The sequence below is a fragment of the Neomonachus schauinslandi genome, chromosome 4 (genome assembly GCF_002201575.2).
Source record: "Neomonachus schauinslandi chromosome 4, ASM220157v2, whole genome shotgun sequence".
Lineage (NCBI taxonomy): Eukaryota > Metazoa > Chordata > Mammalia > Carnivora > Phocidae > Neomonachus > Neomonachus schauinslandi.
Genome location: NC_058406.1, coordinates 101,233,887 through 101,261,503, shown reverse-complemented (window position 1 = coordinate 101,261,503; position 27,617 = coordinate 101,233,887). Strand labels below are relative to the sequence as shown.

Sequence of the window (27,617 nt, the reverse complement as noted above, 5' to 3'; positions counted from 1 at the left end):
TTTCAATTAAAATTATTTTCTTTTTGTTATTCAGCTTGGGTGCTTACCTGTCTTTCCAGATCACTGATCTGTTCTATATCATCTGTTGATTCCCTCTAGGGTATTTTAAAATTTCAGTTACTATAAAAACCAGTTAGAGATAAAGAATATATTTTCTATTTCTTTAAGTTCTCACTGCATTCATTTAATTTTCTCTCATCTGGTGAGCATCTTTAGGACCATTACTCTGAACTCTTTCTCAGGTTGATTGCTTATCTCCATTTTGTTCAGTTCTTAAGTTTTATCTTACTCTTTCATTTGGAGCATATTCCTGTCTCATTTTGTTTCACTTCTGGTGTTTGTCTCTATGAATCAGACAAAACAGCCACCTCTCCCTGTCTTAAAGGAGTGATCTTGTGTTGAAATGTCCCCAGTGTAGACTGCATGTACCTAGTGGCTTTGGGTGGAGCTAGCTCTGGTGGCATGGCTGAAGCAGGCATTGGCTGGGGTGATCTTGGGGCGCCTATGCCATGACTACTTTGGTGAGACAGCTGAGGGGGTCCTGGTGTGTGCCAGACAGTGCCCACCTGCAGCTGGTGTGGGCTAGGGTCCCTGGGTTTGCTGAGGCGGCAGGATGGCTAGAACACTTGGACCCTGGGCCCGTCTTGCACTATCAAGCTGGAGAGGGAATGTCAACAGTGGTACTTGCTAGACGCGTGACCCTGAGAGTTTCAGCAGTTTCCCTACCATTTGCTGGATGCTCTGTGGTTAGTAAATTGGTTCCCTTCAGAGTCTAGCTGCTCTTTAAACTGCTATTTTTTTCCTGGGCCCCAGGTCTGGGGAATCTGTGCAGACTCCTCAGTGCTATCCCTCCCTACTGCAGTTTGTAGTGGCAGGGGTGGGGGTCTCATCATTACTGTGTCTCCATCTCCTGCTGTTCTCTATGTGGTCTCTCCTTTTTTTGTGCAGACGCAGCTCAATCAGCCCTCAGGTCTTCAGGAGGAATTGCTCTTTATGTAGGTGTAGATTTGGTGTCTGTGGGAGGAGGTGAGTTCAGAGTCTTCTTGTGCTGTCATCTTGGAGCCCTCTTCCCATGGTACTCATTTGAGTACGGTTGTTGGAACTTTCTGAAGCAGAAAAGCATTAGAGCACCTTTCTTCTGTACCTCAGGGAGAAAGAATATGATTAAGAACACATTTTCAGACTCCTCTCTCCTCCGAAGGGAAGCTAATCTAACATTCCTTTATCCGTGTCTGGAAGTGATAATTCAGACCTTCTTTTTATAGGTACTGAAGGGCAGCCCTGCCGAGCTGGCAGGGCTGGAGGATGAAGATATCATCATCGAAGTGAATGGAGTGAACGTGGTGGATGAACCCTATGAGAAGTTGGTAGACAGAATCCAGAGCAGTGGGGAGAATGTCACACTCTTAGTCTGTGGAAAGAAAGCCTATGATTATTTCCAGGCTAAGAAAATCCCTATTGTTTCCTCCATGGCTGATCCACTGGATGCCCCCACTGATTCCAAAGAAGAGACACTGGCAGAACCAGAGCACGACTCACACACGGCAAAAGAACGAGTGAGTGGTGATAGACTTCTTTTAGTGATCTAACCTATCAGGGTATGATAAAATCCTTAATAAGCACACTTCAGGTCTCTGTTTACCGCAGATTTCCTAGAATACTAGGAAATTACAAAGGTAACAAGCAAGTCAAATTATTTTGGTGGAGAAGTGGTAGGAGGACAAGCTGCTTTTTCATGGCATGGAGTTGATGGTAACTGTCAAATCAAGAAATAAAAGTTTATCAAAATTATAATGGAACCATCAGAAGAACCTGAATCAGACTATGTACAAATTCTGGTTCTGCCACTTAACAGCCTTGGGCAAATGGATTTATTCATTCTCTGCCTCACTTTCCCCACCTGTAAACCAAGGATAATTTGTATTATTATTATTATTATTAAGACTTTTTAAAAATTACTGATTCTTTTATTTAAAATCAATTAACATATAGTATATTATTAGTTTCAGAGGTAGAGTTTAGTGATTCATCAGTTGCATATAACACCCAGTGCTCATTACATTGAGTGCCTTCCCTAATGTGCATCACCCAGTTACCCCATCCCCCTACCCACCTCCCCTCCAGCAACCTGCAGTTTGTTTCCTATTAACTAAGACTATCAAAGTGCTTCAAACAGTGCCTGGTTAATAATGCTAAGCATAAAATGAATGGTGGTGGTTAGAGACATTGTTTTTAAGATAATTGGCAGGTATTTGTGTTTTATTAATAGGGAGGAATAAGCATTACTCTGTATTTGGATTAAAATCCTCGATAAGTCTTTTATATTTTTGTCCAAGTTCACAGAGGAAATGTATGGCAAAGCCAAGACTCTAAAAGTTTTATATCATTCTTCTTTCCATTACATTTAATTCTACTCCATTTACATTAATTTTACAGACCGGTCATATAAATTAAATACTGTTTGTTAATGAAGACACATGTAGTTTGGGGTGCTATAATAAAAGACCATAGACTGGGTGGCTTATAAACAACACACATTTATTTCTCACAGTTCTGAAGGACAGATTTGGTGTCTGGGGAAGGCCCTCTTCCAGGCTGTAGTTGGCCAATTTCCTGCTATGTCCTCACATGGTAGAAGGGGATAGGGAGCTTGGGGTGGGGGTGGGGGGCTCTTTCATAAGGCCTTAATCCCAATCACGAGGGCTCTGCCCTCATAACCTAATCACCTCCCAAAGGTTCCTACCTCCTAATATCATCACCTGACCTTAGGATTAGTATTTCAATATATGAATTTTGGGGAAATACAAACATTCAGACCACAGCACACACAGTAGCCACTGACCTTGCATTCTTGATTGCTTAGCAAAGAAAGCGTCTACTTGTCTTTAAAAAATTTTATATTTCTATAGCAAGTCAATTATAGGCGTATGCTAGCTTTATAGAAAAGATCTACAGATATTAAGAAATTTGTTAGTGTCAAACGGCAGGCGAAACAAAGCCAACTGCACAATTCAGGTTACCTGGCTTCTAGTGAGTGACTCTACTCCCTGCCTGAAGTCATGCAGCTGCTGACATTCACACTCTCGCACTTACGGACCTTTTGTTCTCTTTTGCGTAGGCGTACAGTACAGCCTCACATTCTTCTTCCAATTCTGAAGATACAGAGATGTGATGAGAGCAACTAACGGCGTTGGCTGACAGCTGTTTCTGGGTGTTGAGTAGGGATCCTTTCCCGAAGAATGAGCTGCCACCCATTCACTTCTCTGGTAGAGAGGAACTCCTCTGGCAACCAGTTCATCATGGGGGACTGTCTTCTGTTGTCATTTGCCTTGGGGGTGACTACTGCAATAGATGGCTTATTTATGGTCAACTTAAGGCGGGAACCACATTCTTTTCACGTGATTTCTTTCAAGCTTCAACTTCACTACATTTCTCTATGACGATATCTCTTAATTCTATAGGCTCCTTGAGCATTAAAGATGATTCGTAAATCTGTATATGTGAGAGCTGCTATAAAGTATCTGAGCAGATGAGCCTATTAAAATTATGCTTTTGTAAGAATGTTGTGGTTGCTAAAATAGATGCCATTAAGAATGCCTTTAGAGTATACTTGAATCTTCCCGGTTAGTTGATAAAACCTCAAGAGTGCTTTTGTTTTTGGTAAACTTGCTTTTATGCTGTAACCTTCATTTTGCCTCTAGAAACCCAAAACAATGAAATTCAGAATAAGATCTTAGAGACTTACTGGTGATAAAACTCAGGATTTCCTTAAATTGCATTTCTCATTGTTCTGTAACCTTTCCAGCATTTTCCTTTCACAGATGGAGAAACTAGGGGCTAGCATAGGAAAATGACTTATTCTAGTTAACAGTTATTCATTGTTTTACCACACAGCATGAGGGGCAGATGGAAAGAAAAAAATGAGACATCATCACCAAATTGAATGTACAGTAATTCACTCTCAAATAATACTAACTTAATTAAAAGGAAATCAATAAAGATGATATACCTGAACGCTCTTGGCAGAATCTATTTCAGTAGCACACCGTCCCGTCCCCAGACAAGAAGAGAGAACCTGTTGGTTATTTTAATGGGGCAGGGGTTGGCAGGAGGATGCCAATTCGTGTTAGATTGCACAAGCACACTACACCAAGCTGTCCTTGAGAAAATGAAGCTAAGGCCAAAGGGTTGTAATCTGATTTTAATGACAGTCAATCTTAAGGGAAAGCCATAACCTCCTCCATGTGAGCCTTGAGCAGAAATTCTGGGTGTTCGGCCCAGCTCCCTGAGACTTCCCCTTACCTGCAGAGTTCCAGTGTATTCCCCCCACCTAGTTTCTTGGCTCTTTTCCACCCCCTTTCCCACCAGCCTCAAACCCACATGGGATGCTCTCAGCTGAGTGCTAGCTTAAGTTTACTTCACGCTCCCATGTTCTAGCTAATGCTACTCATGATCACAGTATCCACAGAGGAGGGAGGCATACGCTGAAGGCAGAATATGCTACCTCAGCATTTTGATTGTTTAAAAAACATGAGGCCCTGGTCCCCTCCATTTTTTCTCTTATATCCAAATTCTGACACCACTGGCCTGCAGCAGTCTGTAACAGGTGTGAGTTCAAGGTGCCATATGCTTCTCTGGTGCCTGTTTGTGAGCCAAATAGAGGAACAGGATGCTGGAGAGAGCACTGACCAGGAAGATCACGTCAAACCAACGGTGATAGAAGTTGAACTGTAGCTCTCCAAGCACTTCGGTGATTATGGTGCGGTACTCTAGAGGCATGCTCATTCGAATCAGTAGCACGGAGGAGACAAAGTACATGCCCTGTAAGTTAATCCAGAAGTCACTTGGAATGTGGTGAAGGACCAAAAGGAATTGTTACAATATTTAGAAGTATAAACACTTCTGGCAGTTTACAGTTGTAAGCATAAAACTAGGTCATTACACTTACCATTATCTGTGCTAATAGCAGGACAATGACATTGGAGGACTTACTGCTGGAGATGGCATAAAAGAACTGTCAAGAAAGGGAGAAGAACTTATGCAGTACTGCCGGATTCTTGTGTCAAGAACATTAAGGAGCCTACTTAACATTTAGTGAAAAGTGTTTCTTCCCCATAGCAATCCAGCAGAGAACAACAGATATGATTAACGCTGTGAAGAAGAGAAACAGACTGATAGCAAAGGATCCAGCTATGGTGTCCCCAGAGGGAGAGCTGGTGTTTTTAAGAACTAATTACATTAGGACATGAAAGGATTCCAATCGCTAGCAAATTTTTCAGAAACTATGTGATACACAGGACTTTCATATATCACTGTAAAATGTTAGACCAGATTACTCCAGGCCACCCCAAGCCCTTGTAATTACTACTAGCCTCCTAAGCTCTTGCCAAAATTGTGCTAGATGCCTGGAGTGCCCTTCTCTTCTTCTCTCCTCCTAACCTCTTCACTCCTTTCATTCAAACAACTCTTGGATCTTGGGCTCCCCACACCTCTTCTCCAAGAGAAAACCTACCTTCTGCCTCCATAAAGCCTTCCGACGTTGATCAGAAAATAGTAAAACATTCTACTTGTCCTCCTTACATGTCCTCCTTATACGTAACTCTCAAAGTTACTCTAACCTCAAATACCTATCTTGTTCATCCATTCCAAGTATCTCTGGAGCTCCTACCATGTGCCAGTTTCTACTCCTAGATGCTGGTGCCACATCAGTGAACAAAACAGACCGTGAACTCATTCTATGACCTTTGTTAAATGTACTCATCTGATTGGCGTATGATGTAAACCCATCATCATCAGTTTATTGAGCAGTTTCAATTTTAAAAAATTTTATGGTAGGTCTTTTATATATTTGTGACTGTTTAAGTTCTCCGAAGGCAGAAATCTTAATTAGGTAAAATTATCTCATGGTGCCACATGAAATGCCGCAAATCATAATTTAAACTCAGTGCTACAACATACCTTTGTAAGAGTGATCAGTAATCCTCTGATAGATGTGACGATGATTATTCCAACCAGAATGAAGGAAATGTGCTGAGACCAGAACTTTACCTGCCACCATAAAAGGAAGGAAAAGTATGTGTGAAATCTCTGTTGAGAGACATGTGAAGGCTATTCTTCTGATGCATTCTGATCTCTTATGTGACTTAGAGGGAACTTCATTAGGCCCTACCTGATTTAAAAAAATTTTTAGGGAGGGAGGAAAATGAGTAAGGGGCAACTACACCTAGGAAGACTGCAGTGGATAGCTTAATAAGCAGACTTAATAAAAACTTAGGACGGAAGCAAGCAAGTGCAGTGGTGATGAAAATAACATTAGTCAGAGAAACACAGATGGAACCAATGACGCAGCTTTGGTGTCTTAAGTGAAAAGCACAAATTGAAATTATTAAATAGCAGCTAAATTATTTTTAACATCTGTGAATGATAGTCCCCTGATCACCCAAAACTTAAAGAAATTTTTCTTTTTATAATAAAAGAATATGTAAATATTCTCAGCTATGGTCTAGGAAATAGTTGCCCTTCACTTGAATTACATGATGTTACTTTTTTCTCCTCTTGGTTTGCTTCATAGTGGAAGGCAGCTTTGGGACCCTGTGCTTGATTCAGGTCTGAAAAGTATCTGTGGGGGAACTGCTATTACTAACATCTAAAAGATGTTATTCAGAATTCTGAAACGTGGAGTATACAGATGGATTATAAATGAAATACAGAGACACCACAGCAACTAGCCTCAGAAAGCACTGATAAGGAAGAACACTTCTAATAATTGAGCCTAGTAAAAATTTTAAAAGAGGAAAAGAGAACACATATCAGCAATAGTGAAGCCTATTTTGTGGTATAATTTATAAACTACTTGGAGGAAAGATACCATGCTCCCTCACATGAAAAAGTTTACACTATTGATCTATCCTCAAAAACTGTGTGCTTTGAGTTGTTCATCAAGGACTGGAGCTCAATTTGCTCTGGTTCGCTTTCATTTTATCTAGCTACTAGGAGCATGTCCAGCTGAGGCAGATGGCTGCGGGGAGCATGCAGTCTGTCACTAGAATCACAGCACAGCTAAATAGCCCTCAGAGGGACTAAAAACGTGAGTCTTGGGCGCCTGGGTGGCTCAGTTGGTTAAGCGACTGCCTTCGGCTCAGGTCATGATCCTGGAGTCCCTGGATCGAGTCCCGCATCGGGCTCCCTGCTCGGCGGGGAGTCTGCTTCTCCCTCTGACCCTCCCCCCTCTCATGTGCTCTCTCTCTCATTTTTTCTCAAAAAAAAGAAAAAAAAATTAAAAAAAAAAAAAAAAAAAAAAAAAAAGTGAGTCTTACTGTCATATCAAAGTGCTAATCAGCTGGAATCAATGGCCATTTATATATATATACACACACATATATGTATATACATACATTTGGAAAATATATTCTTCTATAAATAAAGACATTAAACTTAAATTGGGACAAGAGTGTGTTTAATGATAGTGGTATTATAAAACAGGTAGAAAGAAGATTAAAACTGCACAGGTTACAGTTACCATCTTTAGCTCAAAGTCCACATTAATTAATTGGTAGCTTTTTACGGCAGACATAATTTCACTTCTAACATGGAACACTAATTAGTAGTTACTTTTCTACTAGAGGAACCAAAGGTGAGTTTTGGATTTGACAATCTCATGTATCACAGAGAGAAGTATCCAGTATTTGGTGGGGAGAAACTGGGGAGGGGGAGCTGGCTACGGAAAAGCAGCAGAGGAACTACAGAAATAATCAGCATCTAAGACAGTAGTAAGTACCAGCCATCACTTCTGGTTTTATGTCCTTTACAAATCTGCCATATGAGTATGTCAAAACAGAGGAGAGTGGGAAGAACAAAGGCAGAATTAAGTAAGAAATTAAAATCTTAACAATTGTAATTTATAGCAGGTAAAATAGAAATGTATGAAACCAGGATCTTGATACAACTCTTACATCAAATTGGATCCCCAGATAATTCACAGTGATCTCGATGCCTCTTGTGACAGGATCAGTTTTCCCAACTCGGTCAAAAACGATATTGATGGTTGCCTGCAAAGACATGGAACTTTATATTACAGCATCTCAATAATCACTATTTCAAAAAGTGACTCAAAATAATGAATCAGTGTAACATATCTTACAGGTGGATGTTCCTAAAAATGCAATTCTACTCTCAATCTAAATCATATATAAGACATCTATTTTGGCTATTCACATACAGGCAAACAAAGTCCTTATCTACCCTATCTTTCTTTTCTGTAAAGAATAGAAGGAAAAAAGGCCATGGCATATACACCTTAATTTCACAGAAGTTAGAAAGGTAACATTCTGGTGGATAAAGTTTGAGTAAGAGAATCAAGAATTCCAGGGTTATTCACTCTATTTTCTGAATGCTTGAAGAGCAATCACTAAAATAATGAAAAGAGAGTTAGAGCTAACAAGTCAACAAGAGATCAGACAGAATTATGAAAAACACCCAATTAATCCAAAAGAAGGCAGAAAAAAAGGAAAAATGGAAAAAAAGAACAGATGGGACAAATAAAAAAACATGTAACAACACTGCTGTTTAAAATCCAACCATATTAATAATTACATTAAATGTAAACAGTCTGACAACAGTCTGGCAAACTCTGACACTGTGGTGATAGAGCCACAGATGATATGCAGATGAATGCGCTTGGCTGTGTTCAAATAAAACTTTATTTACAATGGCAGGTGGTGGCTGGATTTGGCCTACGAGCTGCAGATGGCTGAATCCTGGTCTAAACATGCCAATTAAATGGCAGAGACTATAAGACTGGATAAAAAAGCAAGACCCAACTATACGTTGCTTACAAAAAAACCCACTTTAAATATAAAGATACAAATCGGTTAAAAGTAAGAGAATGGAAAAAGATACATCATGCTAACACTAATCAAGAGAAAACTGGAAGGTCTATATTAATATCAAAGTAGATTTCATAGTAAAAAATATTGCCAGGGATTAAAGGGTCATTTCAGAATGATAAAAGGATCATTTCAACAAGGGGTACACAATGAGTCTGAAGATGTATGGACCAAATAATAGAGCTTTAAAACACATGAAGCAGGGGTGTCAGGAAGATGGTAGAGCAGGAGGATCCTGAGCTCATCCTGTCTCACAAACACACCAAGATAATAGCTACCTCTGTGTAACTCTGAAAACAACATGAAAACTGGCAGAACAGACCTTCCACAGTTAACTGTTGAGAGGAGGCCATATTGAAAAGGGTAGGAGGGGCTGAGACACACCTGGGAACCAAACCTCCTGTGAGACTAACCACAAACAGGAGGGACACCACAAGCACAGAGAAGCAGAGAGGATCAGACCCCACACAAGGCACCCCAGGCAGTGGGACGATGAGTTCCCAGTAACATCTGGCTTTGAAAACCAGTGGGGATAAACTTTGGGAGCTTTTAAAATCAGCAGGGCTTAAGTCCAGGTACTTTAAAAATTAGCAGGCCTTAACTCTGGGAGAGCCAGAGGGCAATCAGAAACTAAGTCCCAGCCCTTAAAGAGCTAGAATAAATAACTTGGCCTGAGAGACAGCACAGAAACAGCAGTTTGAAAAGTGCTTGGGTATATGTGAAGGATATTCATTACCAATCTCAACATGTGCTGGAGGGTCAGGGAGACTTCTCTTCAGGAGACTTCCAGAACAAAAGTGCTGGTGGGCACCATTTCTCTTCTCCTCCCCCACCTATATAGCCAGACACTTGTGGGAACTACCACTAATACTCTCTACCTATCTTGCTAGCGCCCTGCCCCGACTTTCACCTGGGGACCTGCCTGCCTCAGCAGGTGGTCCTTCAAAACAACTCCTGCCCCACCACACCCTGCAAGCAGCCTGAGCAGGGACCCACACCACTCCAAAAGCAGCCCTGGAGAGAGAGAGATAACCCTACACATCAGTGTGCCCACAGTTCCAACAGCTGAGCCTCTTAGTTGGCTGCGCAGGGACTAAACCTTGCCCAGTGTGCCCACAGCAGGCACAGCAGGTCATTGCAGCCAACTAAGGCAAATGCAACTCAGCCACAACAGTAGGGTGCATGTTGCCCACATAGGAGACACCCTTGGAGCACCTGGCTCTGGTGCCTGGAGGCACTGCACTACAGGGCACCACAGAACCTTTTCTTTCAAGACCACCACAGAACCCCATTACTTTCAAGACCAGGAGTCATAGCTGATCCCCTAATACAGAGAAACAAACGGAGAGCTAGACAGAATAAGGAGATAGAGGAATATGTCCCAAATGAAAGAAGAGGACAAAATCACAGCAGCAGATCTAATGAAATGGAGATAAGCAATATGCCTGGATAAAGAATTCAAAGTAATGGTCATAAAGACACTCACTGGACTTGAGAAAACAATGGATGAATTCAATGAGAACTTCAACAACGATATAAAAAGGAACCAGTTAGAGATGAAGAATTCAATAACTGAAATTTAAAAAAACAAAACAAAAACAAACACACTAGAGGCAATCAACAGTAGACTGGAGGATGCAGAATGGATCAGCAATTTGGAAGACAAGGTAATGGAAAGCAACCAAGCTGAACAGCAAAAAGAAAAAAAGAATAATAAAGGAGAACACGCTAAGGGAACTCAGCAACACCATCAAGTGTAATAACATTCACATTATAGGCATCCCAGAAGGAGAAGAGAGAGAGAAGGGGGCAGAAAATTTATTTGAAGAAAGAATAACTGAAAACTTCTCTAATCTGGGGAAGGAAACAGGTATCCAAATCCAGGAAGCACAGAGAGCCCTGAACAAGATTAACCCAAAGAGGTCCACACCAAGATATGTAAAATTAAAATGGCAGAAAGTAATGATAAAGAATTGTAAAGATTTATTTTGAGAGAGAGAGCGCGCGTGTGCACATAAGCAGGGGGAGGGGCAGAGGGAGAGGGAGAGAAAACTCAAGCAGACTCCCCAATGAGTTGGGGAGCTCAATGTGGGGCTCGATCTCATGACCCTGAGATCATGACCTGAGCTGAAATCAAGAGTTGGATGCTTAGCTGACTAAGCCACCCAGGTGCCTCTAAGGAGAGAATTTTAAAAGCAGCAAGAGAAAAAAAAGTTACTACGAGGGAAACCCTATAAAGTTTTTAGCTGATTTTTCACCAGAAACTTCATAGGCCAGAAGAGAGTGGCATTATATATTCAAAGTACTGAAAGGAAGACCTGCAACTAAGCATACTCTACAAGGCAAAGTTATCATTCAGAATAAAAAAAGAGACAAAAAGTTTCCCAGACAGAAGTTCAAGGATTTAATCACCACTAAACCAGCCCTACAAGAAATGTAAAAGGAAATTATTTGAGTGGAAAGAAAAGGCCATAATCATAAAAAAGTTATGAAAGGAAAAATTTTCACAGGTAAAAGTAAACACATAATACATGTAGTAGATTAATCATGTATAAAGCCAGTCTGGAGCAAAAGTAGTAAAATCATTTATATCTACAAAAACCAGCCAAGAAATACACAAAATAAAAAGATGTAAAATACAATATCATATACATAAAATGTGGAGGGGGAGTAAAAATGTAGTACTTTTAAAATGTTTTTGAATTTAAGCTTGAACCTAAGTTCAGCCATCAACTTAATACAGACTGCTATACCCCTAAGATAAAATATATAAGCCTAATGGCAACCACAAATCAGAAACCTATAATAGGTACACAAAAAATAAAGAGAAAGGAATCCAAACATAACACTACCACATGGGAAGAGAGAAACGGAAGGAAAAGAGAAGAACCACAAAAACAACCAGAAAATAATGAACAAAATGGCAGTAAGTACATAACTATCAATAATTACTTTAAATGTAAATTGTCTAAATGCACCAATTGAAAGACAAAAGGTGATTGAATGGATAAAAAAAACAAGACCCATCTATATGTTCCTTTAAGAGACTAACTGCAGACCTAAAGGCACATACAGACTGAAAATGAAGGGCTATAAAAAAATACACCATGCAAAAGGCAGGAGAAAAGCTGGGATAGCAATACTTAATATCAGATAAAGTAGACTTTAAAACAAAGACTGTAGGCTAGAGACAAAGGAGGGCACTACATAATGATAAAGGGATCAATCTAACAAGAGGATGTAACAACTATAAATATCTATGCCCTCAACATAGGAGCACCTAAATACATAAAGCAATAATTAACAGACATAAAGGGAGAAGTTGACAGTAATACAATAATAACAGGTGACTGTAACATTCCACTTATATCAGTGTAGATCATTCAGACAGAAATCAATAACGAAACAGTGGATTTGAACAACACATTAGACCAGATGGACTTAACAGATATATACTGAACATTCCATCCAAAAACCACTGAATACATTCTTTTTAAGTACATGTTGAACATTCCCCAGAATAGATTACAACTTAGGCCACAAAACAAGTCTCAATAAATTTAAGAAGACTGAAATCATATCATGCATCTTTTCCAACCACAATGGTATGACACTAAAAATCAATCACAAGAAAAAAATCTAAAAAGAATACCAATGCATGGAAGCTAAATAACATGCTACTAAACAATGAATGGGTCAACCAAGAAATCAAGGAGGAAATAAAAAAATACATGGAGACAAATGAAAATGAAAATACAATGGTTCAGTCTTTGAGATGCAGTAAAAGCCATTCTAAAAGGGAATTTCATAGCAACAAAGGCCTAACTCAAGAAACAAGAAAAATCTCAAGTAAACAACCTAACCGTACACTTAAAAGAGCTAAGAAAGACCAAAGCCCAAAGCTAGCAAAGGGAAGGAAGTAATAAAGATTAGAGCCGGAATAAATGAAAGAGAGAGAGAAAAAATGAAAAGATCAATGAAACCAGAAACTGTTTCTTTGAAAAGATTAACAAAATTGGTATATCTGTGGCCAGACTCATCAAGAAAAAGACTCAAATACAATCAGAAATAAAGGAGGAGAAATAACAATTGACAGCACAGAAATACAAAGGATTATAAGAGACTATTATGAAAAATTGTATGCCAACAAATTGGACAACCTAGAAGAAACAGATTCTTAGAAACATAATCTTCTAAAACCGAATCAGGAAGAAATTGAAAATCTGACCAGAGCAATTACTAGTAATGAAATGGAATCAGTAATAAAAAAAACTCCCCCAAAACAGAAGTCCAGATTCAGATGGCTTCACAGGTAAATTCTACCAAATATTTAACAAAGAGTTAATACCAAAGAGGTGAAAGACCTATACTCTGAAAACTGTGAAACATTGATGAAAGAAACTAAAGATGAATCAAACAAATGGAAAGATATTCCATGCTTGTACACCTTAAACTAATGTAACATTGTGTGTCAAGTCTACCAAAATAAAGAAAGAAGAGTTAATACCTATTCTTCTCAAACGATTTTTTAAAAAAAGATTTATTGAGAATCATGGAACACATCAAAAACTAACGAAGTACTGTATGGTGACTAACATAAAAAAAAAAAAGAGAAAAAAGATACACTGATTTCTTTTAGAGAGAGGGGGATGGGGAGGGATGGAAGGAGAGGAAGAGGGAAAGAATCCCAAGCAGATTCCACAGTGAGCACGGAGCCTGATGCAGGGCTCGATCTCACGACCCATGAGATCACGACCTGAGCCAAAACCAAGTTGGATGCTCCACCAACTGAGCCACCCAGGCACCCCTTTTCTCAGATGATTAAAAAAAAAAAAAATAGAAGAAGGAAACTTCCAAATTCATTCTACAAGGCCAACATTTCCCTGATACCAAAACCAGAGACACTACAAAAAAAGAAAACTATAAGCCAATATTTCTGATGTACATGGATGCAAAATTCCTAACAAAATTTAGCAAACTGAAAAAAAAATTTTGCAAACTCAACTCAACAATACATTAAAAAAATTATTCACCATGATCAAGTAGAATTTATTCCAGGAATACCAGGGTGATTCAATATTCTCAAATCAAACATGATAAACCACATCAACAAAATAAAGTATAAAAACCATATGCTCATTTCAAAAGATGCAGAAAAAGCATTTGACAAAGTACAACATCCATTCATGATAAAGTGGATTTAGAGGGAACAAAGTGGGTTTGGAGGAACACATCTCAGCATAATAAAGGCCATATATGAAAAATGTTCATTGGTGAAAATGAGCATCATACTCATTGGTGAAAAACTGAGAGCTTTTCCTCTAAGATCAGGAAGAAGACAAGGATGTCCACTCTCACCACTTCTATTCAACATAATACTGGAAGTCCTAGTTGCAGCAGTCAGACAAGAAAAAAAAGGCATTCAGAATGATAAGGAAGTTAAACTGGCTACTTGCAGATAAAATGATAATACAGAAAAACCTAGAAGCTCCACCAAAACATTAGAACTGATAAATGAATTCAGTAAAGTTGTAGGATACAAAACTAGTATACAGAAATCAGTTGCATTTCTATATACTAATAACTAAGTACCAGAAATTAAGAAAACAATCCCATTTACAACTGCACCAAAAAGATTGTCTAAGAATAAACTTAACCTAGGAGGTGAAAGACCTATTACCCTGAAAACTATAAAATATTGATGAAAGAAACTGAAGGCAACACAAACACATGGAAAGATAATCTGCACTCATGGATTAGAAGAATTAATATTGTTAAAATGTCCATACCACCCAAAGCAATCTACAGATTCCATGCAATCCCCATCTAAATATGAACAGCATTTTTCACAGAACTAGAATGAATAATCCTAAAATTTATATGGAACCACAAAAGACCCCAAATAGCCAAAACAATCTTGAAAAGAACAAAGCTGGAGGTCTCACAGTCCTGGGGTTCAAGATATACTACAAAGCTGTAGTAACCAAAACAGTACGGTACTGGTACAAAAACAGACATATAGATCAATGGAACAGAATAGAACAATATCATATGATCTAGTAATCCCACTACTGGGTACTTACTGAAAGAATATGAAAACACTAATTTGAAAAGCTATATGCACCCCTATTGTTTACAGCAGCATTATTTACAATAGCTGAGCTAGAGAGGCAACCCAAGTGTCCACTGATAGTTGAATGGATAAAAAGATGTGGCGCATATATGCAATGAAACATTATTCAGCCATAAAAAGAATGTGATCTTGCCATTTCCAACAATCCTAGAGGGTACTATGCTAAGTGAAATAAGTCAGACAAGGAAAGACAAATGACACATGATTGCACTTATAAGCAGAATCTTAAAAACAAATGAACAAAGAAACAACCAAAGAGACTCTTAAATACAGAGAACAAACCGGTGGTTGCCAAAAGGGAGGTGAGTGAAGGGATGGGTGAAATGGATAAAGGGGATTAAGAGGCACAAACTTTCAGTCATGGAGATGAAATGTACAGCACAGAGAATAGTCAATATTACAACATTGTATGGTGAGAGATGGTGACTACACTTATAGTGAGCACTCTGTAATCTATAGAATTGTTGAATCACTATGTTGTACATCCAAAATTAATATTCTGTGTTAATTATAATTGGGTAAAAAAAATACAGAAGCAAAAACTGATAGAACTAAAAAAAGACAAATCCACAACAATGGTTTGAAATTTCATCAAATCCGCCCCCCCCACAAAGAAACTGATAAGATAGTCAGAAAATTAGCAAGGATATAGAAAACTTTAACAATACTATCAACTAACTTGACCTAATCGACATTTATACAACACTCCAGCCAACAGGAGCAGAAAACAAGTCTCAATAAATTTGAAGAGATTTAAATCATACTAAGTATGTTTTCAGATCACATGGAATTAAATTAGAAATCAATTACAGAAGGATATTCACAAGATCCCCCAAATATTTAATAACATACTTCTGAATAACCCATGAGTCAAAGAAGAAAAATTAGAAATATTTTGAACTGAATGAAGTAAAAATACAACACATCAGAAATGTATTTTGTGAGATGCTTAGCAAGAAATTTATAGCACTAAAACACATATTAAAAGTTTTGAATCAATGATCTTAGCTTGCACTTTACAAAATTAGAAAAAGAACCAAAATAAGCAGAGGAGAAATTATAAGAATCAGAGCAGAAATTGATAAAATAGAACACAGAGAAACAATACAGATAATTAATCCAAAAGCTGGTTCTTTGAAAAGTTCAATAAAATTGATGAACCTTGATCCAGACTGATCAGAAAAAAGACACAAATTACCAATATCAAGAATCAGATATCACTTCATAGCCACTAGAATGACTCTAATAAAAAGATAAATAAGTGTTGGTGAGGATGTGGAGAAATGACAACTGTTACACCGCTGGTGCGAATGTAAACTGGTGCAGCTGCTTGGGAAAACAGCCTGGCGTATTGGCAGTTCACCAAAAGGTTCAACATAGAGGTAGCATATGACCCAGCAATTTTACTTTCACAGGCATGTACCTAAGGGAAATGAAAACATATACCCACATAAAAATTTATCCATAAATGCTCACAACGGCATCATTTACAATGGCCAAAAAGTTGAAACAACCCAATGTTTCTCAACTGATGGACAGATAAATAAAATGTGGCATATCCATATCATGGAATGAATATTATTCATCCATAAAAAGGAATGAAGTATTGATAGAGGCTACAATATAGATGAACCTTAAAAACTTTTACTAAGAAGCTAATCACAAAAGACCACACGTTGTATGATTCAATGTACATGAAATATCCAAAATAGAAAATCTATAGAAACATAAAATAGATTAGTGCCTGCCTACGTCTAGAGAAGAAATAAGGAATGACTGCTAATGGGTATGGGATTTCTTCTGGGGTGATTGTATTGATGTGTGCACAACTCTGTGAATATATTAAAAACCACCAAACTGTACACGAAATGGGTGAATTTTTCGGTATGTGAATATCTCAATAAAGGTGTTATATAAAGAGGAGAGGGGTGACATCACTACAGATTTTATAGATAGTAAAAGGATAATAAGGGAATATTAAGAGCAATTTTATGCTAATAAACCTGACAACTTTAATAAAAATGGACGAATTCCTTTAAAGACAGAAACTACAAAAGCTCACTCAAGAAATATACAATCTGAACAAACCTTCTTATCTATTAAAGAAATTAAATCTGTGTAGCTAAACGATTTTCCTGCAAAGAAGACTCTAGATGCCTTCACTGGTGAATTCCACCAAATGTTTAAGAAAGAAATGATAATAATTCCATATAAACTCTCCCACTAATTGGAAGAGGAAGGAATTCTTCTCAACCTCTAAGGTCAGCATTACTCTGACACCAAAGCCAAAGACATTACAAGAAAACTATACTCTGATATTTCTCATAAACATCGATGCAAAAATTCTTAGGAAAATGTTAGTAAATTAAATCCAACAACATACACCACGGCCAAGTAAGGTTTATTACAGGAATTCAAGGCCAGTTTAATATTAAAAAATTAATCACTGTAACTCACTATACCAGTCGACTAAAAAGGAAAAGTCATATGCTCCTCTCAATAGATGCAGAAACAGCATTTGACAAAATCAAACACACTTTCATGATCAAAAACATTCAATAAACTATGAGTAGAAGTAACTTCTTCAACCTGCTAAAGGGCATCTAGGAAAAGCCAACAGCTAACACCATATTTAACAAGATCAGGATGACTGCTCTTACCACTTCTGTTTAATTTTGTACAGGAGATTTTGATCAGTGCAATAAGGCTAAAGGAGGAGAAGAAAGAAGAAAGATGGGATAGGACAGAAAAGGAAGGGAAAGGAAGGGAAGAAATAAAAGGCATCCAGATAGGAAACAAAGAAGCAAAACTGTCTTCATTTGCAGAGATCTGATTGTCTATGTAGAAAAAAACCCTATGAAATCTATAAAAAGCTTTTAGAATAAGGGGATTTAGCAAGGCTGTGAAAACAGAAGATCAACAGACAAGAATCAGTTGTGTATCTATATACTAGAAACACTCAGAAACTGAAATTATAAAAACAGTCCCATTTATAATAGCACCGAAAATATTAAATACTTGAGATAAAGCTGATGAAAGATGTAAAAGATCTGTGCACTAAAACCTAAACATTGCTGAGTGAAACTAAAGAAGATCTAAATAAATGAAGAGTTACACTGTGTTTATCAATTGTAAGACTCAATATTAAGATGTCATTTCTCTTCAAATTGATTTGAAGATTCAGACATTCTAATACATATTTCAGCAGATATTTTTGTATTCAGCAGCATTAAAAAGCTGATTCTAAAATTCATATGGAAATGTAAAGGACACAGGATAGCCAAAACAAGTTTAAAGAAAGAACAAAGAGTACTTAAACGATTTGATTTCAAGACTTATTTCAAGACAGAGTGCTATATGGCATAAATAAAGGCAGACATACATATCAATTGGAAAGAACAGAGTACAGACACAGACCCAACCATATGTGGTCAATTAGGTTTTGACAAAATTGCAAAGTCAACTGAATGAGAAAGGATAATCTTTTCAACAAACAGTGCTAGAACAAGTGGATATCTATATGAAAAAAATGAACTTGGATCCACATTCCAACATCGTCTGAGAAAATTAACTCAGATGGATCATATACCTAAATGTAAAAATCTCAAACTATAAAATTTATAGAATAAAAGATGAAAAAAATCTTTGTGACCTTGGGTTAGGCAAAGATTTCTTAGGTACAACACCAAAAGCATAACCTATAGTAGAAAACAAAAGATAAAATGGACTTCATCAAAATTAAAAAATTCAATTCTTTGAAAGACACTATGCAGAGAATGACAAGCTAAGCTAGTGACTGGGAGAGAATATTTGAAAATCACATATTTGATAAAGGGTTTCCAGAATATAGTGAAAAACTTGCAAAACCCAATAAAAAGAAATCCTAATTTAAAAATTGGGCAACAAATTTCAATAGCTGTATCTCCCCTCTCCCCCAAAATACACAGGTGGCAAATCAGCACATGAAAAGTTGTTTAGCACCATTAGGCATTAGAGAAATGCAAATTAAACAATCAATATCACCTCATACCTATTAGAATGTCTAAAATTTAAAAGACTGACTATAAAATGTGAGCAAGGATGTGGAGTAAATGAAACTCTCAAATAATGCAGGTGGGGATGTAAAATAGTACAACCTCTTTGGAAAAGTTTGGCCATTTCTTCAAAAGTTTAACATCCATCTGCCATGTGACCTAGCCATGCTATACCTAAGTGTTTTCTCCCAAGAAGAGAGTATATGTCCACATACAAACTTGTACACAAATGTTCATAGCAGCTTTATTTGTAATATCCCCAAAACGGAAACAAATACCCATCAGCAGGTGAACAGATAAAACAAATTCTGGTATAATCACACAACGGAATACTGCTCAACAATGAGAAGGAATAAACTATTGATCACACGATAACATGAAAGAAACATAATTATGCTGAGTAGAAGCTGTCAGACAGAAAAAGGGTACTTACTCTAAGATTTCATTTATATAAAGTCCTAGAAAATATAAACTAATGTATAATGACAGCAGATTGGTGGTTGACTGGGGATGTATGAGACAGACATTATAAGGGGGCACAAGAAAGTTTTTGGAAGTGATGGATGGATATGGTCACTATCTTAAGTGTGGTGATAGTTGTTGTAACAGGTGTATACATCTGTCAAAACTTACCCAACTATATACCCTTTAAATATGTGCAGTTTATTAAATGTCACTTACACCTCAATAAAGCTGTTAAAAAAGGATATGCTCCCCTAAAGTCTACAACTCAGGAAAAACTTTTTAGTAGCTTAGCTAATTGAACATACTATCTTCATTTATCTTCTTCCACTAAATGAATCAAGGTTTAAAAATTGTTCTCCGAATAGGTATTGACATCAATTTATTATAATATCATAATATTATATGCTAGATATATGCTAGAACAAGTGGATATCTATATGAAAAAAATGAACTTGGATCCACATTCCAACATCGTCTGAGAAAATTAACTCCAGATGGATCATATACCTAAGTGTAAAAATCTCAAACTATAAAGATCTAGATCTATCATAGATATACTAAAATCCAGAATCTTCCATTCATCTATATTGACCAAAATTAACAAGCTGATAAAGCTCCTCTTTGTGCAAACACAGCCCCAGTAGGAAAGTCACAGAACCAGAAAGTCCATCAGCCTTTTCTGTAATCACACTGAAATCCATGAATATCTACAGATGAGTCACAAGAAGAATGTACATAAAATGCATATAAATGATGAAGTTTTAGAATATAATTGAGGTTCAGTGGGATGGAGTCCGGAGCTGACGACTAGGAAAGAACTCTTGAGATGTCTTTGGTGCAAAATGGTGGTGTATTAAAGCACAGGGACAGGACCCATGGGCAGAAAGAGCTGCTGCCCTGGGGTTGTGAGGGGTGGGAGTTGGGGGATGTAAGGAAAAGGGAGGTTTCAAAAGGATTTTTGTATGCTAAAGAAGACTCACAGGATACCACAGGCTTTGTCATTGTCAAGTTAAGGTTGTTTTTCCTTCTAGTAAGGCATTAACAGTAAGATAGTTGGGAGCTTCCTGGAGACATTATACTTTGCCCGCTTCAAGTATCTGTCAATGGGCTGCAGATTATAAGGACATTTAATTGTATCTACATTCCCTTCTGGAAGCTAGGCCATTGATAGAAATGCTTTGTTCTTGTAGATTGCTAAGACATTTGTAAACTGAGGGAGACTCCTGTCTTGTAGGATTGTGATCTCTGTTAAGTTTTCCTTTAGGGCAGCCAGGAGTGCCTGAGGACTGTCACACAGATCCCATGGAGGGGGAGTTGTGGGGTGTCAGCTTCTGCTTCGTCTTCAGCTTGCCTTCTGTTCCCTCATCATAAAGAAGAGAGCATTAAGAGAGAGCCACAAAAGAATGAGAGCTATAAGCACATAAAATGAATTTATCTCTAGAAATATGTTTTACTTGCAGCACTTACTTTGGATTGAACTTTTTTTAGGTAAATACAGATTACTAAAAAGGAGAAGTGGTTTCTGTTCTGAGCTGAAGGTAGGGATTGTGTCACATAGATATACTCAAGGGTAATACAGAAAGCAGTACAAAAATAAGAAACTTTTGTACTCCCTTCATATGGTTTATAAACTATGATCTTATTAAGGATTTCTGAATGAAGAAAAATGCAACCTCTAGGTGACCTAAAAAAGAGAGGGGGAGGAGTCAGGCTCAGGGATGTGAAAGAAAGCATTCTCTGTTGACTCAATTGGATTTGGAATTTAGTTCAGGGCCTCAGTCAAACCCATTTTTCTCTCTGCCATTAGCGGGGAAAATAACCTAAACCCTGACAGTTAAAACTAATACACTTACCATGAAAATTTTCCAAACACAGTAAATAGAGAAAAAGTAACCCAGAAAATTAAAGTATTTCCCCTTGAAAGTTTTTGAGTATTCTATTCTCTCCTAAGGGAAAACAAACAACAAAACATGGTTAGTCTCAGCAAAATGTAAACTTATGCTCAACCAAAACATTCCAGCCTCTATGAAATTACTGTTATGCTGGAGTGAAAAACCCACACGTGATATTAATCTTAAAATAATACTAGTGGGCAACATTTATTGAATGCTTACTTTAAGCCTGAAATTGGGATAAACACCTTACATACATTATCTATTTTAATTTTTATAACAACTCTTACATGTTCTATTATCTTAATTGTACACATGAGAAAACTGAGACTTAACAGGGGTTAGATAACTTGCCCAAGGTCACACAGCTAGTGAGTAGGGGAATTTCGGCTCAGGTCTGTCTTCAAAGCCTATGTTAACCTCTACCCTATATGGCTATTCCTATGAAGTGATCCTTGAAAAGGATAAAAATAGTTTGAATGAACTTAACTAACAGAATTTGCATATTTAAATTATATTGTATTTTAGGTGTAAATAGGAAAGTTACTTCTCATAGTTAGGTCACTTCTTGATCTGGATCCTTTCTTTTTTTTTTAAGAGAGAGAAAGAGACCTGGGGAAGGGGGCCTTGCAGGGGGAGGGGCAGGGGGAAAGGGAGAGAGAGAGAATCTTGAGCAGGCTCTACACCCAGTGCAGAGCCTGACACAGTGCTGAATCTCATGACCCTGAGATCATGACCTGAGCCAAAATCAAGAGTCGGACACTCAACCAACTGAGCCACACAGGTGCCCCTTGATCTGGATCTTTTAAAACATGGCTAGATCATGGCACTGCTCTCACAATATTACTAATTTATAAGGGAATAAAAAACAATCAGGAGCTACCATCTTGACCCTGAATCAGAAGTGGTGTGTGTCACCTTCCAAAGTTGAAAAACCTCTCAAATATCCCACTAATTTCTGTTATTGAGTAAGAATTTTGCTGGGGGTAGGAGCAATGTCATGAAGAATGCAGACTCCTAAAGCTTCATGGCTGATACTGGAGCTATGAGGTCTTTCTTGCACTGCTTGGCCAGAGAGGACACTAAAAAGCTATTTAGTCTTGTTCTTTCTTCAATCATACTGGTAAAAACCACACTTCCGTTTCCTTGCCTTGTACCTTGGTAGCATATAGATCAGCTGTTTCCAGAAAAAGCTGCCTGCTTAGTTCTTCCAAAGCATCCACTTCCTGTTGAATAAGAGTAAGATCTGGCACAAAATGGGCATCAAGGCTTAAATCACATAGAAGTTTCAAGAAATAGCAATGAAGAAAGCATATGCTTTTGGTTTTTCCTATGGTAGATCCTAGGAACTGCCTATATATTCAATTTCCTGCTTCATGGACAACAGTACTCCTTTAGAGCAATTTTCCCAACCTCCCACACAGGTGTGTAAAAGCTTCTCCATTATCAAACACCTACCACTCAAGTTTCTTACTAGTTCAAGTGGCTCAGACAGATGGTTGTGTTCGTTGTTGCTTTTCTTTGATCTAGTTAAAGTCAAATATAATTTTGAAATCTCAAATAGTTACATAGTAAAACACCTATAATACAGCATAATTTTCCCCTAAATTATCTGAATAAATGTAACATTAGGAAAGGGAACTAACACTATGGAGTTCCAATACAGGCTGGGATTTATAAACATGACTTTTTAGTTCTTTATAGACATTATCTTCTATTATTCTCCTAACAGTCCCATGAGATAGGTATTATTACCCATTTTACAGATAAGGAAAGCAAAGCTCAGAGAGTCAAGTAAATTGCTCAAAATCATGCAGCTAACAGGTGTGGATGCCAAGTCAGATCTGCCTTCCTCCAAGGCCTGTTCTTTCCATTACACTATGCTACTTTCCAAGAACTTACTTCCAAGAACTTACCTATTATTTTCTCCATTTAGGAGACAGGGGCTCAGAGAAGTGAAATAATCCTGATACTTTTACTGACTTGACTTATTGTCACTAAGATAGCTTAAACCTAAACTTTGGCTTTTATGGACTTTTAACTAATAAAAGTAGTGAAGACAGCCCAAGTTGGAAGATTCACTTTGATCCAAATCCTCCCTACTCTGATTTTTCTCACTAGAGGCATACCTCATTCTGTTGTACTTTGCAGATTTTTTTTTTTTTTTAAACAAATTGGAGGTTGTGGCAATCCTGTTGGGCAAGTCTATTGGCGCCATTTGCGTCTCTGTATCACATTTTGCTAATTCTCACCTTATTTCAAACTTTTTCATCATCATTACTATTATTATTATTATTATTATATTTGTTATGGGGATTTGTGATCAGAAAAATTACCACTCACTGAAAGTTCAGATGATGGTTAGCACTTTTTATACTGTTTTTTTTAAAGAATGCTCTTGCACACTCAATAGGATACAGTATAAACATAACTTTTATATGTACTGGGAAACCAAAATATCCATCTGACTCACTTCATTGTGATATGTGCTTTTGTGTGATGTTCTGGAGCCAAACCTGTAACATCTCTGGGGTATGTCTATAGTACTCAAGTTACTGAGTGCCCTTCAGCTCCTTCCTCAAAGTGGCTGCTACTCTCATGGTCCAGGCAGTCAAACAACAGGGTTTAACTAGTTCCATGTCTGCCTCTCCCATGATTAGATAGTCAGCTTCTTGAGGAGAGAGAGTACACTCTGTTCATCATTTTATCCCTTAGGACTCTGCCTGGAAATAGGGGACATGAAATAAATGTTTCTGGATTAAATGAATTCAATGTAATCCTGTTTTTCCTCTCTCGTGGTCATGTCATCCTGCCTTTCTTTGACCTAATTTTTACCTACATTTAACACCAGAAAGATTGCCCCAATTTATAGCAAGCACAGATCACATCCTTTTCCTCGAGTTGAAGCAAAAGGGAATTTGTACTTCCTCAGGCCAGAGAAGGAAGCAGGAATATGCCATCTCACTTCAGGCCCCCCAAGTTTTGACTTAATAGTCTGGTAGCACAAAGAGATTTTGTTACTCAATGTGGGCATCAGTTTAACACTGCAAGGCTGGGCCAAGAACAATCCATTAACCCAATCATCTTGATTCTTTAAACCAAAAGTCACTAAAGATACAGTGCTGCTTAAAATTTGTTTAGAAATACTGATTGCTTTAGAAATAGGCCCTTACCATCCCCTACATATACAAACCATCCATTTTAGGGAGCCACTATATTTTATGCTGCTTGGTCAGACCCAGGAAATAGAAGAGTGTAGTGGAAAGAACAAGAGGAGTGCCTATCTTTGCCACAAGCCACAGTGTGACTTAACCGCTCTGGGTCTATTTTCTCATCTGTAAAATGGAAAGAGTGATTTTTAGGACTTCTTCAGCTCAAGGACAATGGTTTTATGATCTTTTAGGGGTGTTGGAAAGATTGACTCTGTATTTCCTAAGCCTAGCCCTGGCCAGCTGGACTCTGATGCAGTCAGGTACCTTAGGAGAGACCATCCCAATACTACTTTTGTCTTCTGGCCTTGGTCCAAAGTTGAGAAAAAGAATCAAGCAGAGTGATAAAGGATACTTTCACTTCCTGGTGCTGAAGTGGTAACACTTTTTATCATTCCCCAGAATCCTGACGGTTTGTTATGCACCTCCCCCTTCTGGAACATAGTTCTCCGTGTCATCGCCATCCTGAAATGAAAGAAAAGATAAAATCTCAGCAAGGGAGCTTGGACCCTCATGGTCTGTTCTCATCCACCTTCTAGTCTCATAACTACCCCTTTCCTTTGCTGAGCTGTTAAAGAATGCAAATGCTGGAATCCTGCTTTTCTACTGCTTACAACCGAAGGGAAACTATACACCCCCAAGAAGCAATGTGGCCTAGGCAAAGGAACACAGAATTTGGAGAAGACAGTAAATGTGGAGACTGGCTCTGAGAAGCTGTGAAACTTCAGAGTTTCTATTTACTCATCTCCGATGGGTGTGAAGATCACTGAAATCATATATAAGAACTCTTGTCACCAACTATAAAGCACTACACATATATTAATTATTATTACCATTATCATTTAAGGACAAAATAGTTAACACACCTAAAGGACCAGGGTCAGGGTAGGAACTAAAAAAATGTTTTGCCTTCCTTTTCAAAAGCAGACAAAAGAACAAAAAATAAACCCAGCAAGATCACATAAACCTAGCCTCTTCTAAAACATCATTCTCTAACTCCAGCTCCCCCCAACTACTGAGTAAGTCAACAAGAAACTACTATTCCTTCCGCTTGTCCTCTCAGTCTATGGAGAACTCACTGCCTCAGCAACAGATGCTGGCATGTTCCAGCCTACCACAGTGGTGTTAAGAACAGGGCCCTTGTAAGGAAAAGGAAGATCACTTGTACATAAATGGTTACTTGAAGGGTATAATGGGCCAAGGCCTACCAGTCTAAAATAAACCAGGTTAAGTGTAACAGAGATAGAGTAGTAGGACTAAAGAAAATTTGAAAAGAAGATGGAGACTTCTGGGTGACAAGAGATAGAAGTGGTAAGGAGGAAGAAGCGGCATTAATATTTACAGTTGGAACCAACACAAAATGGCACCAGTGGTGCCAAACAGTATTTCTATAGGCTAATTCTTTAAGCCACTGGTTAAAATGATATTAACACTTACAATATTAGGTGTATGGGGCCATGCTGACTTAACTGTTTCCTCCCTAAATGACCTCTGCCTGGATACTGAGTGAATGAAATATAGCTCCAAGCTTTAGCTGTCTTTTTCTTTAATTACATACGTTCACTGTAACTCAGCGTTGTTGGAAGATGTAATTAACAACCAAGAAGAGGCTCAGACCTAGGGAGATTTTGACTTGCCAAGACCCCTAACCCTTAGTTTTCCCATTTTCATAGGTGGTCATAGGTGGAAAAGCTGGCACAAGTGTATGAAGAAGGAAGAGGGTCTATCTCACTCATTGAAAAGTTCACTTCAGTTTACCATGCTGGATTAAAGGACAGGCCTTGGGGAGAGAGAATACACAGACAGCCATTTCTATTATCCTTAGTTTTCATGTCTCAGTACAACAAACACGATGACTGGCTGTGGAGTGGAACTGGTTGACTGTGTAAAGGTGAGTGACACTGTATCATGGCCCCGTAACAGGCAGAGAGATATAACCACTAGAAGAAGTGAAGGTTGTCTGCACACAGCAAGCATGACCTTGTTTTAAACAACTTACTTTCACTTTTACTTATCACTTAGCTCTAAATCAATTTTGCTCTTATCAATTAAGTTGCAGATGAAAAATATATGTATATTTTCAAAAGAAACAGTAACAATATCAAACTTCCTGAGATGTGGTAAAAAAGAAAAAAAATAGTATGAGGTACTAGAGAAGTCAGTAACTTTTATCTTGAACTTCTTTTTGTCACTATCATCACCACTCCCACTGTGATCATCATCCCTACTGCCTCTTTATAACAAGGGTAGTCCAGATCAAGAAATTATCTATTCATTATCAGCTGAATGCCATTAAAAAGCCCACAGTCTGGAAAAACATATGCACGCGGCTGAGGTTTGGTGGTAGCTTACAAGTCAAGAGGCTGGAAAAGGTCTACTGTGGTTTAAATATGCCATTCTACGGTTTTCTGATGGAAACCAGAAAGGTGGGAATTCAGAAATCACTTTTCTTTTTTAATTAAACATTTTGAGATAATTGTAGATTCACACGTAGTTATAAAAAAATAGAGAGATCCTATGTACCCTTCACCCAGCTCTTCCCAATGGAAACATCTTGCAAATTTATAGTACAGTATCACAACCAGGGTATTGACACTGATAAGAGTCAAGATACAGACATTTCCATCACTACAAGAATCCCTCATGTTGCCCTTGTATAGCCCACTTCCCTCCTCTCACCTCCAACTCCTCTTTAACCACCCAGCAACCACAAATTTGTTTTCCATTTCCATTTTGTCATTTCAAAAATGTTACATAAATAGAATCATATAGTATGTAACCTTTGTGGATTGGCTTTTTTCACTCAGCATAATTTTCTGGAGTGTCTTCCAGGCTGTTTTATTGATAGTTCATTCCTTTTGGTTACTCAGTAGTATTCCGTGGTATGGATGTGCCACACTTTAACCATTCATTCATTAAAGGATATCTGGCTTATTTCCATTTTTGGCTACTATGAATAACACTGCTATAAACATTAGTGTACAAGTTTTGTGTGAACA

At 37.9% G+C, this 27,617-nt stretch overlaps 2 protein-coding genes across 5 annotated transcripts in view; one reads left to right on the top strand and one right to left on the bottom strand.

Annotated features, from left to right (window-relative positions):
- The window catches only part of PDZK1 (PDZ domain containing 1), a 38,592-nt gene extending 35,152 nt beyond the window's left edge, over positions 1-3,440 (top strand). For both annotated transcript variants that reach the window (XM_021688084.1, XM_021688085.1), the window contains 2 exons: positions 1,266-1,556; positions 3,119-3,440. In XM_021688084.1, the coding sequence (XP_021543759.1) occupies positions 1,266-1,556; positions 3,119-3,172 (345 nt within the window). In that variant the 3' untranslated portion in view covers positions 3,173-3,440. The remainder of the gene's footprint in view (positions 1-1,265; positions 1,557-3,118) is intronic.
- Positions 3,441-4,126: 686 nt separating this feature from the next.
- LOC110578566 (Golgi pH regulator) overlaps positions 4,127-27,617 on the bottom strand; it is a 59,385-nt gene continuing 35,894 nt past the window's right edge. For 2 of the 3 annotated variants that reach the window (XM_021688086.1, XM_021688088.1), the window contains 7 exons: positions 24,974-25,083; positions 22,567-22,661; positions 21,371-21,463; positions 7,953-8,048; positions 5,959-6,048; positions 4,949-5,014; positions 4,127-4,821 (listed from right to left, as the gene is read on the bottom strand). In XM_021688086.1, coding sequence (XP_021543761.1) covers positions 4,615-4,821; positions 4,949-5,014; positions 5,959-6,048; positions 7,953-8,048; positions 21,371-21,463; positions 22,567-22,661; positions 24,974-25,083 — 757 coding nt within the window. In that variant the 3' untranslated portion in view covers positions 4,127-4,614. The remainder of the gene's footprint in view (positions 4,822-4,948; positions 5,015-5,958; positions 6,049-7,952; positions 8,049-21,370; positions 21,464-22,566; positions 22,662-24,973; positions 25,084-27,617) is intronic. The other variant, XM_021688087.1, reaches the window with a different exon arrangement.